Source organism: Camelina sativa, chromosome 4 (assembly GCF_000633955.1).
Source record: "Camelina sativa cultivar DH55 chromosome 4, Cs, whole genome shotgun sequence".
Lineage (NCBI taxonomy): Eukaryota > Viridiplantae > Streptophyta > Magnoliopsida > Brassicales > Brassicaceae > Camelina > Camelina sativa.
The window spans coordinates 10,075,746-10,090,141 of record NC_025688.1 but is presented as its reverse complement, the minus strand read 5'-3'; the positions used below and the strand labels follow the sequence as shown (position 1 = coordinate 10,090,141).

Sequence of the window (14,396 nt, the reverse complement as noted above, 5' to 3'; positions counted from 1 at the left end):
TATTTTTGGGCTTTGTTTCTTAGTTATGTCGGCTTAAGTATTAGAAGTAGAAGTATTTTAGAAGGATCGGCAAGTCTCTTTTAGAAGGATTTTCTTTCAGTTTTAAATATAAATACTCTCAATCTTTGTAAGGTTAGAACTCTGGTTGTTTTTGAATTAGAAACAGATAAGCTTTTTCTACTTTAAGTCTTTGAATTCTTATTTCTCTTGATCCATTAATACTCGAGAAACACAGAGAACTCTTAGCTTCGATTGTCAAACTCTAGATCCATTGATACTTGAGCTTGCAAACGTATTTGCCATTACATTAGGTTGGTTGGACTTCTAAAGCAACAAATAGTGGTAAGGACGTAAACCCCATGGCCAATATATTCGCTTCACACATCACCTGAAGAAGTGCAGATTAATATTTTTGTGTAGTTTTGATTCGAGAGCATAAAGATATCAAAATGACAAACTAAATTATTTTTTCTGGGCAAACGACCAATTGAACAATATGTAAGTAAAGAAAATTAAAGATTTCATACATTAGAGTTAGGCCAATTATACTATATCAATTCTATTAGATTTAAACAATAACGCTTGTAAGAACAATAGTACAAACCACCATATATTTTTATCTATTTTTATTAGTTCAGTGCAATTTTATATTTTACAGATTGTGCAGAACATAATTTTCTGCAATTGGTTTAATCATTCAATATATACAAAAGACGAATTATAAAAAAAAAAAGAATTATCTCACGATGTTATCAAAGTCCATTAATCTTTTAAGGTTACTAGATGAATATCCGCGCTATGCGCGAGCTTATATCTTACTGTTTTTTAAACAGTTTTGCTACTAATTTGGTTTTTTTACGTAGAGTTTATCTATTTTTTAATTGTAGAAATCTTGAAAAATATAATTTTGACTGTGATTTTTATTAATACTTTAAATAGGTTTTTTCATTTTGCAATTGAATTATTAGATACATGCATGGACAACTTTGTTTTGAGAGCTTAAACATTCTACAATTCTTATCTAAAACTTCTAAAAAAATATTCCAAATAAAAGCTTGATCTAAGGATGCATATTTTGTAACAACGAGTTTTTTAGCTTCTCAGTTATATACTATGAAATACTAACATTTTAATTTATCAAGATTGCAGCCTGGTTAACTCTTTAATAGACATCTTCCTTTGCTGGTGTGTCACTCAGATGGAGAGAGTTGGCCATCTTTCATAATCTAGATTATTATTAACATTGTAAAATTGTTAAAACATCTCGAATTAATTAGTAATCACTTTAATCAATAACCTATAACCGAAAGGTTGGATTAGTAATTACTCAAATTCACTCTCCTGTTCTAAATGAGATGTGCCACAAAAGATTTTTTAGCTAGGGATTGGTTCTGGTTCCGGTGACTCGGTTAAAAGCAGTGTATTAGAATAATAGGTAAAGAAGGACCAGCTCTGAAAAATATCGGGCTCGGCCTTAAATATATATGTTCAGAAAAAATCGGGCCTTTTGGGTTTAGCCCGTTTGGGTTATAGGATTTTTCGAGTTTAGCCCGACTAGGCTCGGACCAGCCCAAAAAGCTCTTTAACAAATATATTTGTATTTTTATTTGATTGCAGTATTTGATTAATTATTTATTGTAAATAAAGTTTAAAACTCTAATCCTAGTTTTCATATTTACTTAATAACCATGATTAATACTTTTAAAACTTTTATCTATGATATTTTATATGAATTATATATTGTTTTATTTGGTTAAAGTATAAAATTTTATTTAGTTTTAAACTTTTTCTTTTAAATTAAGTTGGTTGTAGTGAATATAGATGAGTTATTAAAATTTTGATTGATTTGTTTTACAGTGTATCTTTAAACACTGCTTTGTAAGACTTATAAATTTGAACTATTGATCTGTAAGATAAATCCGAAAAAGCCCGAAAAATCTCAAAAAATCATATAGCCCTATTAGAATTGGGCTCGTGCTTTGAAATATAGGCTCATAAATATTTATGACTGGACCGAGCCGGACTCAAAGATATGCAGACTTTACGGATATCGGATCGAGTCCGACCAGACCAACCCAATTGACACCTCCAAACTCAGGCTGTCAGGCAACACGTAGTTAGTTCAAGTTTCCAAAAATAAATATAGGATCCTAATTTTAATTAAATTATTTGATTAGTTTAGTTATAGCTTATCGGTAAAGCCTCCGTAACTTTTTAGTAAATCCATGCAAAGACACATTTACATGCTTTTTTATTTTTCTTTCACATTTACATGTTCCCAACCTCTGCACTTTGTTTGATGCACTTCCTCGTGCCTTTTTCACGATTTTTGTTTTTGTTTTCGTCAACATGATATTTCATCTGTTTTATAAGCAACAAAATTTCACATTTTTTTTTCTTTTTATTTTGAGAAGTAGTATGATTTTGTATTTCTACATAAAGTGCAGAAATATTACCAAAATTGAAAACAAATATAGTAATAAAATTTTAAAATATATTTTAATTTCCTATCACTTTACTGATTAAATGTTAAATATTTAACTTGTATCTCGTTATTTATTTGAATCAATTCTATTAATTAAGAATCTCTTTAACATAGCACTTATGGAGTACTGAATTTGTACTTTCCCTTATGCTTGAAGGGATTTTCTTACCTTTTGGCTAATATTTATGTGATGATCTTTGCGTTATTGTGTCTGAAGGCCATTGTTTATTTTTTACAACGAGACAATATATATACATATATATATATATCACATTGATAATAAAGATGCGCCTAGAAGTACTAATATTCTTTTTGTTATTACTAGACGACAAAAACCGTGCCCTTTTGACTCGGGTCTTTGCTCTTTTACATCTTGATGAGACCAGAATAAGAAATTGATCAATATTGGGCCTTTTGACCTTCATATGTATCTCTTATTCAAAAACGAAAAGGGAGAGAGAACTTGGAAGAATCTGTCTTTGATAATCATGATGCGATTCACAACCATAGTACTAGCTTTCCTTTTGATTATTCAATCCCTAGAAGAGGAACATGTCCTAGTCTATGCTCATGAAGGTGCCTTCACATAAAGATCCCTAATATATATTTTTTTTTTTCCATACCTTACTTTTTCTTGCACATTTTTTTCTTCGGCTGATGATTAGCTTAACAAAATTGCTACTAATAAATTTTGTTTAAAGTAATATCTTTAAAGCTTGATTCATAGGCGGAGAAGCTAGTCACAAGAGTGTTGACTATCGTGGAGATCAAGGTTCATCGACACTGCACCCTCAAGTAATACATTTATTTTCAATGAATCTTTCTCAAATTTTTTTATTTTTATGGAATCCACTATATAACTTTATACATTATATAATAGGTTTTATACGACGTTGCACCGAGAGAACTAAGGTCGGGGAGAACAGCGAGAGCCGAGAAGAAGCAAGTGACGGCAATGAACAATGATAACTGGAGTTTCAAGATGTCAGCTTCATCAGAGCATTTGACGGGTGGGCGTAAATTAGGGTTTCACAAAAGAAGTAAGAGTTCTTTATTTAAATGGAAACCCAAGAAGAAAAAATCTTCTAGTCCATTTGTAGCTTTCTATGATGATTATCATGGACCAGCACGCCATCCTCCTAGGCATAACTTATAGTCACAGCAAACAATTTATAATTTGTAGTATTTGTAGCATTTGTATAATCTCTTTATTAATTAGGTTTTATTCTTTAGCTTCAGTAATCATTTTTAGTTGTTTGTACAAAAACACACTTCCTTCATCCTTTATAAAAAAACTTTATTTTTATTCTGAAGTGATTGGTTAAAGTAGTGAACATGTCTTTATTTTAGATATGTTGTGGCTTTACTGCAGGAGAGCAAAAGCAGACCAATGTATTGGTAGATATTGACATCACCAAGGTTTGTCTTGTAAACCATCTTTAAAGACTCATAGACTTAGTCTCCTTGTTGTCCCTATAGTATTTATCGTTTCTTATATAACTCTACTACAGCATACATCTTGTCAAAAGATGATGACCATAGTCAACTATCTCACCATCGATAATAGCCTTCCAAGACTTGAACCATCTACTTCAGCCAAGAATATGAAGAAACTGGCTCGATTGTTACGCAATGATTATCCGATCCATAGTAAGCCTCGACGCAAGCCTCCAATCAATAATCAAACTCCTGGCTTGATCTAAAAAATTGTGGATCCGTTAAACAAAGAAGTTGAGTTACGGATAAAGTATGATGATAAACTTTGGTGGATAGGTAAACGATTTTGTTGGTCGTCCCAGTTTTGTTTCTATGTATAGGGACAATATATATATATATATATATATATCTTTGTGTTGTGATCGAAGTAATAGTTATCTCTTTGCTTTCTTGGGGTTCGTTGTAATTACCTTTAGCTATATTTTGACCTTGCTTTCAATTTAGTTTTTTGTACTGGCTTTTTGATATTAAAATTCCTATAAGAAGAGAATATATGGTTTCCACAAAGAGAGAGGAAATACAATGTACAGTAATTGTTGTAACCGATCTTGAATATTCTAAATTGCTAATATGAAAAAAAAATATTTTAAAAGTAAAAAAACGCCCACCGTGGGGTTTCGAACCCACGACCACAAGGTTAAGAGCTAGACGGGCTATTTCTTAAGGTCTTTTGATTATACATCTTTAAGCCATTGCTTATGATTATGAAACTAAATTAAAAGTCTCCAAATCTGAAATTCGTATTTTTATTTCTGAATAAGAATAACATTTAATTTATTGTGTAGTTTCTTAGTATGATGTTCTAATATAAATTTACTCAGTTGGAGTTAGAAATATGCGAAACAGTTAAATATATGTTGAAGTAATTATTTAGCAGAGACTGGATGGGCAGCACTATTGAGTTCCTTTGGTGCTGTCCCACAACCTTCAAGATCGAGATTTAATGGTTCTTGTTTGGTAATCGGCGCAGACTTATCCTTGCTTTTGCCCCATAAAAGTATATAAAGTCCCACGATGATGACCACTGATCCTATCACACTTCATTTACATAGTTCATTTGTCAGAAATTATTAGTAATAAAAGTCAAAAAGAACCATATAATAACAACTTGTTAGGCGAAAAGAAACACATATAATCAGCTTAATTTCCCTTATGTAATCATTTTCTAGTTTCCTATTATAATCTATATATACATCGATCAAAGCTATATAAGTCTCAATGATTTTCTATAAGATAACAATTTTTAAATTTGTATTATGCAATATGATGCATCAATTTGGTTTATAAAGCGTTAAACTTCATTTCCACGCTCAAAAGCTACGTAAATATTATAGAAGTCACGAAGATGAAAGGGTCTTTAATTAATATAGGCATATTCTCTACTAGTCAATTGCTATTTAAATATATATATTGTGCAATATTATTTGTACTATGATGCGTTCGATGTAATTTAAAATTAATTTTTGTAACGAAATATTAGGTTACCTTCCACAGTAAATTTGCTCATGAAGAAAAGAGAAGCTGAAAATGGCAGCAAAGACTTGGATCAAAGGTATGAAGCTGGACGTGAAAACCGGACCTCGTTGCCTGAGACACCACGACATTCCCACGTAGCACAGTCCCGATCCAACGATACCCTATACAGGTGTGTGGTGGATTCAGAAAATATTTTAACCGGAAAACAGAAGATAGAAGAAGCATAGATATGGACATGAAGACAAGTTGACTCAAGTTATTGGAAAAATAAACTAGAACATAAAAAGTTTTGTTTTCCTTTGTCTTTTATCCCTTGTAAAAACATCTGAATCTGATTACTTAAAAAAAAAACGTTTTTCTTATATGTCAACGTCGTATATATAGAAGATATTTGGTAGGTTATAGTTAAATAGTAAATTGGATTACTCACCGAATAAAGTAAAGCTAAAACTTGGAACCTGTCTTTAACGACCCACATAGACATGCTCCTCTCCGAGATCAAACTCAACAAACCAGATTGGATCACACCAAAGAAAGAGAGGATCGTGGTGCTAGTGTATTGGCATGGATAAACCTGGCTTATTTTAGCTTGAACAATGAACCAAGATGACCATATTATGATCGATATAACTAGCATGATCGAACCCATTGCCCACTTCTGTGTCATTGCACCGGTTGAATCAGTTCTCGTTTGTGTTTGCATATGAGTACTGTGCTCTCGAGTTAAAGCGGTTCCTTTATAAAGCGTAAGCACCAAAGCTCCACAAATGCATATCATTGTGCCTAATACTTTGGCTCTTCCTACATTGCTCTTGATGTTCAGCGTCTCTTGCCTAATCATATAGTTTACAACATATTTAGAGCGAAATTAAAGAATTCAAATGTGTTTGATCGATTTGATTACCTAAAGACGAGAGCCAACGCAAAGGTGACTGAAGGAACCATGTTGCTAAACGCTAAGGAAAAAGTAGAAGATGTATACTCAAGTCCAATAAGAAAGAAGTATTGCACCAAACTTGTCCTGCAAATTTGTGAGTGATCAAGTTCAAAATAAAACATCTCCAAACATAAACATGTCTTATCAGTGAACAGTATTAAAATGAACTTACCCCAGAAGAGCGCTAAAGAAGAGTGAGCACAAGATCCTACCAGTGAGTTTTGGCCTGTTATGTCTACAACCAAAAAGAGAAAAAAAGAAAAAAATTCTTGGAACTCTTTCAAATGGAATACGAGTGTATATGTTGACTAAGAAAAAGATTGAAAACAACAACAGTCAACTAGAAATTCGCATAAACAAGACAGCCACTTATCTTGTAAAGAGTATATATTTAAACCAAAATGAACAAATTCAAAGATTATAACTAATCAAGAAAACCAAAAAAAAAAAAAAAAATTGGATAACTTGAAACTTTTAAAACCAAGAAGAAAAGTGACTAGATTGAAACCGTGACTAGATACATATACGTATATACACATACCTTTCCATGAAAATCGAAAATGGTATCAAGAACAGAGTTCCTGCGGCAAGTCGGTAAGTGGTCGCAACCATACGGTTAATCCCTTGATCAATCATCTTCTTGAACATAACGTTTACACCGCTTAGCCCAATGTTAATTATCGACATAATAAACACAGCTTTCCATAGTTTTGTATCAAACTTCACCATAATTATGTAGTTTGTGTGTATTTGTATATCTATGCACTTGTCTTTATGTAGTTTTCAGAAGTTGGTAAGCAATAAAGATTTGACGAGGGTGTGACTATATATATATTGTAACTCAAGTAATGCTCAGAATCGTATCATTACCGCATTTATCTTTAACTAAACGTATTGTGCTTTGAACTTGGCTCTCTTGGTCCATTGTTGATTACACTATTCATGACCATAAAGATAGAGAGAGAAATAATTAATGGAAAGCTTGCATCATTGCAATTTGCAAAGTGACATAATACACTGACATTAATCAGATCATCAATCTAAAAGTGAATATATTTATACTCATTAATACCATTAGAGCAGAGCTACGTGAACAAGTAGATTAACAGGTAATATAATAATTAGTTTTAGAAAGCTAAGCTTGATCTTTTTTTCCTTAATCTGTACCCCGCAAGTGAAAGACATACTTTTTAATATTATTTAGAGTCATGGTTAATTTACACACTAATTTTAGCATATCTATTTAATCAAAATATGCTTGTTACTTAATCCTAATCTTCTCCCTGGCCATATTTACCTAATTAACTCCAAAATATAGTTGTCACAGAATCCAAGTGTATATAGTTGTCACAAATATCTAATAAGAAGTGTATATCATTCCATCAACACGCACGTTTTTTATTTGATTGATTTTGTTTGTTTCACTTTCTCTAGAAGTCAAGTGAAGGCCGTAATTTATTTAACACATTTCAAGATGGGATAGTAGTCAGCAACGTGAAGGACGTAAATTCTATTTTGAAAGCTGGCGTGTTTGGCTGAAAAAGAACCATATTTGATACAAGATTCTCTATGAAAAAGTAGAGATCTGATCAGACAATAAGAAGCATCTATACTTTGTTTCTTTATGAAATATTTATACATATCATGTAGTATAATATAAATAAAGATTTTGACAAGAGTTTTCAAATTTTTAAACGGAGGTAAGAATAATGCGTCAAATCTTGTCGCAAAATGGGATGCTTAATGCGTAGCTCTAAGTATCTTTCATTTGTTTAATATTTATTCGTTCCTTTACGTTCTATAGCTTGACATGAAAAATTAGTAGTATCCCAATTATTTGTGGAAAACTATACAAACGACTACTTTTGTGGCCTAGTGTTTTTTGGACCTGGGACGAGGCTTAAGCTCGCTTCTCAGGATTCAAATTCCGCTAGAAACAAGAATTATTTGCATGTAGCTAGATATATGTTGTTGGATTGTTGTGTTGTTTGGTATTTACAAAGCTTTGCAATGCAAATTGAATCAGATCCCTAATTAGACCAGTTTATAGTCTGATGCTGAAGAGGATCAACCAAAATTATTTTTAGACAAATGCTTATAAACTTTCTTTTATCAGTGTTATTAAAAAGAAATTAATTGTCTTTTGGGCAAGTTGACGTAAATTATACTCCTGACTGAGACATCCGATGGCAGTAAGTAAAGCACTTTCTCCACACAACTGGTCACATCCTATGCGGTTATATCCTATTGATATTGCTCAACTAGTTTATACATCTCGAGTTTTTTTTTTTTTATTGAATTTGGTTCTCTCTCTCTCTCTTTTAGAACAGAGAATTAGCGTTAGTAAATGGGTTAATCGATTCTTTCAGTCGTCGTGCGTATAATTACTCACTATCGTTGTTGATTAATTTGGCAAGAGATTTTTGATTTCTTCCCTTGGGTTCGCCAATTTGTTTTAGGGTTTAGATTTAGTAACCAACGTATATCAGCATTCTCGAGTTCATTGTAAGCTTTGATACTAATACAATGTAAATTTTTTTAAAAAAACTAAACCATATTTTATTATTGTTGTTCAAATCGGTTACTCTACGCGCGTCTTTAGATTTATAAGCATGTGTATTACTTAAAACTAATTGGAAAACCAAAATCATCTGAATTACTTGGAACATAACAAAGTTGACAAATGACAATCGTTTCGTATTAGAAACGTTAACCAGAATTCACACATTTTTTCTTTTTAAAATAGAAGTTTCCAAAAATTATAAATTTTCCTTCTAGTTGGTTATAAATTCTAGCTAGGTGCTCGCATTTCGTGATATATGAGTTTACCCAAATTTAAATTTAAAACATGTTATAGTTGCTAATTAAAAAAAAAAAAATTTGCAAATTATAAGTAAAGTTTACAATTTGTTAATCCATTTCTGTTTTTGCACTCGTAACAATTGCTACTGACACCCTCTACACCACATTCGTGAACCCCAAGTACTTTAAAAATTGTTAAATTCCTAAATATCTATGAGACGTTTCTGAATCCAATCCCAACATCATCAACCCTACCTGTTGTTATTAGAAAACGTTATGGAAGCATATCAACCGGTCAAAACAGGGTGGTTATCCGCTTTTCCCTTATTCATATCACATTTTTTAAACATGTGAATGCTTGTTCTAATTTAATAGTTAAGAACTAAGAAGACATAAAGTATATGCACTTTTGTGCACTCTTAGGGGTTGGATTTGTGTCCACTTAAATATATCCAATTTTCATCTTTTAAAATATTTTTATATTCCATATTCTTTTGGTTTTTTTTTATCTATAAAAAGTTTTAGAACGTGATATGTCATAATATTCTATAACCATCGTTTCATAATTTTATTTTATTTTGACCAAATAGGCACTGTCCAAAACGTTTTGAGAAAAACTAACTAAATAAATTGTATAAACAAATACCGCCAAAAATAGAATCGAGAAGAACAAAAACTAGAATTGCTATATATTATATCGGGGACCCCTTAGAGCCGCCATTGACACTAGATATCAAATTGAGATGAAATTTGTCATAATTCATTGCTACTATCATATATATATAAAGAAATATTCACTGCTTCTGACCGAAAAGAAAACGAAAACAAACTGCAGTACATCTTCCAATCCATTTATCACATGAATCTGATTTTGGTGGGCCAATGCAATTTTGCTGAATGTATACTTTTGAGCGGTTTATGAAAACTCTTAAAGAAAAGACCAAAAATCTTGCTAGAGTTGAGGGATCGATAGTCGCCGGGAGTTTAACCGAAGAAACGTCTCACTTCACATCATACTACTTTAGCCTCACCATGAGAACCAAGAAAACACGTATTAGGCGATATGATGACGGAGGCGTTGCACCTACATATAATGTTCCTGATGTTCCAGATATCTTTGCTCAGTTAGGAAGACTTGGTAGAAAGTTAAAGGAAGTTTGGTGGGAAGATCATAGCTATTGTCAAGCAGCTCACAATTACATCTTGAGGAATCTAGATTATGTTCAACCTTTTGAAAGGTATTCTTTTTTAAAAACTAAAATTAATTTTATTTTCTAAGATAACGAACTAACAAATCTCTATTTTTTTAGACTTTTTGAAATGCAGATTCGTGAAGCATATCCTAATTTAGAAGAATCTGACTATGAGGCTTACAAAGAGCGGGATTTCGCTAATTAGTTAAAATACTATGTAAGTCTATATATAAAATAAATTTAAACTATATATGTATTATAGTTTAAAATTTAAATAAACTTATAATCTAAATATCTTATTTGTTTATATAGGTTCAAAATGGATGTGGAAATGAACCCCTGCCTCTTTGGTTGCATGAGCTCGTTCAAGAACCAAGAGCGAAGATCACTACTGCTCCGATGTACTTTACTCACGGTTATACTTTTCATACCTACGCACACGGAAGTCGCAAAGCTACAGCAAATTATGGAATCTATGTACAAGCTGGTGATAGCGATTTCTATGGCATTTTGCAACAAATATTAGAAGTTGATTATCGAGGCCTTCTGAATCTGAGATGCGTACTTTTCAAGTGTAACTGGTACGATCCATCGGCCCGAGGCGNTGGCCCGAGGCATGCAGGTAAATAATTGGGGAGTTGTCGATGTGAATGCGAACAGATTGATACGCCCAAATTCGAGGATCACTCAGCCGGATTAAAAAGGATAGAAACTCGCCAAGGTGCAAGGTGCAACAAGGGAGATTTGATGGATTGAGGGGTCGCACAGCAGTTGCGGAAGGCTGCTGATATTCCCAACTCCAATCGCTACTAGATATAACACACTAGTCCAGTAAGAAGAGGCTGTTACTTGGATATAACACACCAAGAAACAAAGAAGTGTTCTAGACAAAGAACAAAGAGATAGACTCTTAAAATGAAAAGGAAAATTGATTGATTATTCTCAAATGAGATTACATGAGTTTATATAGAGATAAGAAACTTGGTCACAAAGCCAAGTATTGATTATTCTTGAAACTAAAAGACATTAAATATAGATAGTTGAATGAAGACCCAACTCTTGAAGTTTGTTTCCTTTCCCAAGGTGTTCTTCCCAAGGTGTCCTTTCCAAGGTGAGTTGAACTCCATTTTCGCCATCCCTCTTTGACCACAAAATAAAGTGCTTATTTTGGGCTTTCTTGGACTTGAATTAGGATCAAAATGGGCTAGAATTGATAGGTATCATCTCCAATATATTTTCCCATGCTCTCTTTGGCGATAAGCTCTTGAATTAACCCATTAAGTGTTTCCTTGATCTTCTTTGACTTTGATTCTTTGATCCAACTTGCTGATGAGAAACAACATGCGCTGTATCTTTACTTCATCCTGGACTTAGTAGAAACAGCTCCTGGTTGTCATACGTAATTTTGGTAGCTTCTAAACCAATTGGACCTAAAGCTCTTCAATTGTAGAACTAGATTGACTTCCTTTGGTAAATGGGGAGTAACCTTGTTGTTTATTGGTCAAATCTTGTGTTCTTGGGCTTGTTAGAAACATAAGTGATCCATTGACATCCTCCAACTGATTTCTTGTCGAAATGGTTGCTGAGTTGGTCTGTGTAATACGATCTTTGGCTCATACGTGAAACTGGAACTCGGATAGATCCACTGAATTGAAATATCCATATCTTTCACATATGAACTGATATGAATGTGATTCCAATTCTCCGTATTTCTAAAGTGGATAAAGATTCCATAACAGTTTGGTTCATAGCTTGAATACTTCTGACTTGGTCGTAATCCTCCTTTGAATACTCGTAGGTCCAAATCGCGTAGCCATGAGTTCAGCTGAGTTGTAAAATGAATAACTCTTTCATCTGAACTCTGATTGTACTGATTCCACCTCGAGATATTCTCTAGATGAGGTAAGAATGTATCCCAAATAGTAATTTGGCTGGAAGAGTTGACCTTTGACTTCGTTAGAGGTGAGCAAGACTCAAGGGTCGTCTTGGATGGTCTCATGATCATATCATACCCCTCCTCTTGAAAAATTTTCGTCCTCGAAATTGTAAGGCCATGGGTTGGAGAGTATTGAAGTGATTCTGGAGGCTTCTCTTCAAGAGAATATATGAGTCCATATTGTTGACCATGAGGCAGAAGTGTACTCCATTCCGTGAGACCTTCCATTGTGGTTTCCTCACTTTGATCTTTGTTGACTTCTTTGTGGTCTGGTTCTTCGGCTTCCGTTTGCTCACTCAGTGAATTTGTTATTTCCAACAGATTCTTCTGAACCAGCAGCTGATTATGATCATTTGGTGATGGTAACAAATTAAATACAACTTGCTCTTCCTTCGAAACAAGAGACGTCCTTGCTTGTTGGTAACTTGGTGTGACAGTAGACGCTCCATCAATTGGTCTAGAAGTCCTCCTTAGCATATAATTTGAACCACGATGGTGATGGTGGGGAACAAATCGTTTCCTCAAAATATACTTCATTTCTGCCAAAGTTTCTATGGGGTGTTCTCCAATTTTCCTCCTGCTTACCACCAACTGATCCCACCAAGTAATAGCATAATCCCTAACTCCAGTGGCTGCAACACGTACCTTCTTCATCTCGCAATGGTTTTGACAACTAAAAATTGAATCAATCTTTTTCTCCCACTCTAGATATGAATTTGGGTCGTTCTTGCCTTGAAAGGTAGGAATCTTCAACTTCAAAATACCCATGTTATCATCCACTCTTCCTCTTGCTTCTCTAGCACTTCTTGGTTTCAAATGGCTCCCTCTTGAGGATTAACTATTTTAATAATCATCAGCCTTTGCTACTCTAGGTTGATCTATTTCTCTTCTATGATTCAACATTTGTGGTCGTCTGGGTTGTGCCTCCGCTTGAACTTCAACCAACCTCTTGTAGATGACATTCATCTCAACCTTCCACGACCTTCGCATCTCTCCCATAAGTGTTTGAAATTGTAGATTTTGGAATCCCAAGCCCTCCGTCTTAGATGATCCCATGTTCTCGACGATCATTATACATTTTTTTTTTTTTTGCTTCTTTTTTTTTTTTCTTTTTTTTTTTTTTTTTTTTTTTTTTTTTTTTTNTTTTTTTTTATTATTTTTTTTTCTCTTTTTTTTTACTATTTTTTTTTCTCTTTTTTTTTCTTTTGTTCTTTTTTCTCTCTTTTTTTAAAGAAGATGAATAGATTTCGATGAAAGAAAGAAAAAGATAGAAGATAAAAAAAAATAGATAGATGAGAAGATGAACAGACAAGTACCGGTTGAGTGGCTCTGATATCACTTGATACGCCCAAATTCGAGGATCACTCAGTCGGATTAGAAAGGATAGCAACTCGCCAAGGTGCAAGGTGCAACAAAGGAGATTTGATGGATTGAGGGGTCGCACAGCAGTTGCGGAAGGCTGCTGATATTCCCAACTCCAATCGCTGCTAGATATGACACACTAGTCCAGCAAGAAGAGGCTGTTACTTGGATATTACACACCAAGAAACAAAGAAGTGTTTCACACAAAGAACAAAAAGATAGACTCTTAAAATGAAAAGGAAAATTGATTGATTATTCTCAAATGAGATTACATGAGTTTATATAAAGATAAGAAACTTGGTCACAAAGCCAAGTATTGATTATTCTTGAAAATAAAAGACATTAAATATAGATAGTTGAATGAAGTCCCAACTCTTGAAGTTTGTTTCCTTTCCCAAGGTGTTCTTCCCAAGGTGTCCTTTCCAAGGTGAGTTGAACTCCATTTTCGTCATCCCTCTTTGACCACAAAATAAAGTGCTTATTTTGGGCTTTCCTGGACTTGAATTAGGATCAAAGTGTGCTAGACTTGATAGGTATCATCTCCAATATATTTTCCCAAGCTCTTTTTGGCCATAAGCTCTTGAATTAACCCATTAAGTGTTTCCTTGATCTTCTTTGACTTTGACTCTTTGTTCCAACTTGCTGATGAAAAACAACATGGGCAGTATCTTTACTTCATCCTGAACTTAGTAGAAACAACTTTTGGTT

The 14,396-nt window shown here is 33.3% G+C and overlaps 2 protein-coding genes across 2 annotated transcripts; one reads left to right on the top strand and one right to left on the bottom strand.

Moving 5' to 3' along the window:
* Nucleotides 2,849-4,434, top strand: LOC104780205 (root meristem growth factor 4-like). Its single transcript, XM_010504702.2, has 5 exons — nt 2,849-3,061; nt 3,213-3,280; nt 3,366-3,525; nt 3,858-3,904; nt 3,997-4,434. The coding sequence occupies exons 1-5, from the start codon at nt 2,911-2,913 to the stop codon at nt 4,186-4,188; spliced, it is 618 nt and encodes a 205-aa protein (XP_010503004.1). The 5' UTR covers nt 2,849-2,910; the 3' UTR covers nt 4,189-4,434.
* Nucleotides 4,713-7,211, bottom strand: LOC104780204 (WAT1-related protein At3g30340-like). Its single transcript, XM_010504701.2, has 6 exons — nt 6,937-7,211; nt 6,568-6,630; nt 6,363-6,479; nt 5,889-6,291; nt 5,468-5,619; nt 4,713-5,020 (listed from the first exon to the last, which is right to left on the bottom strand). The coding sequence occupies exons 1-6, from the start codon at nt 7,122-7,124 to the stop codon at nt 4,849-4,851; spliced, it is 1,095 nt and encodes a 364-aa protein (XP_010503003.1). The 5' UTR covers nt 7,125-7,211; the 3' UTR covers nt 4,713-4,848.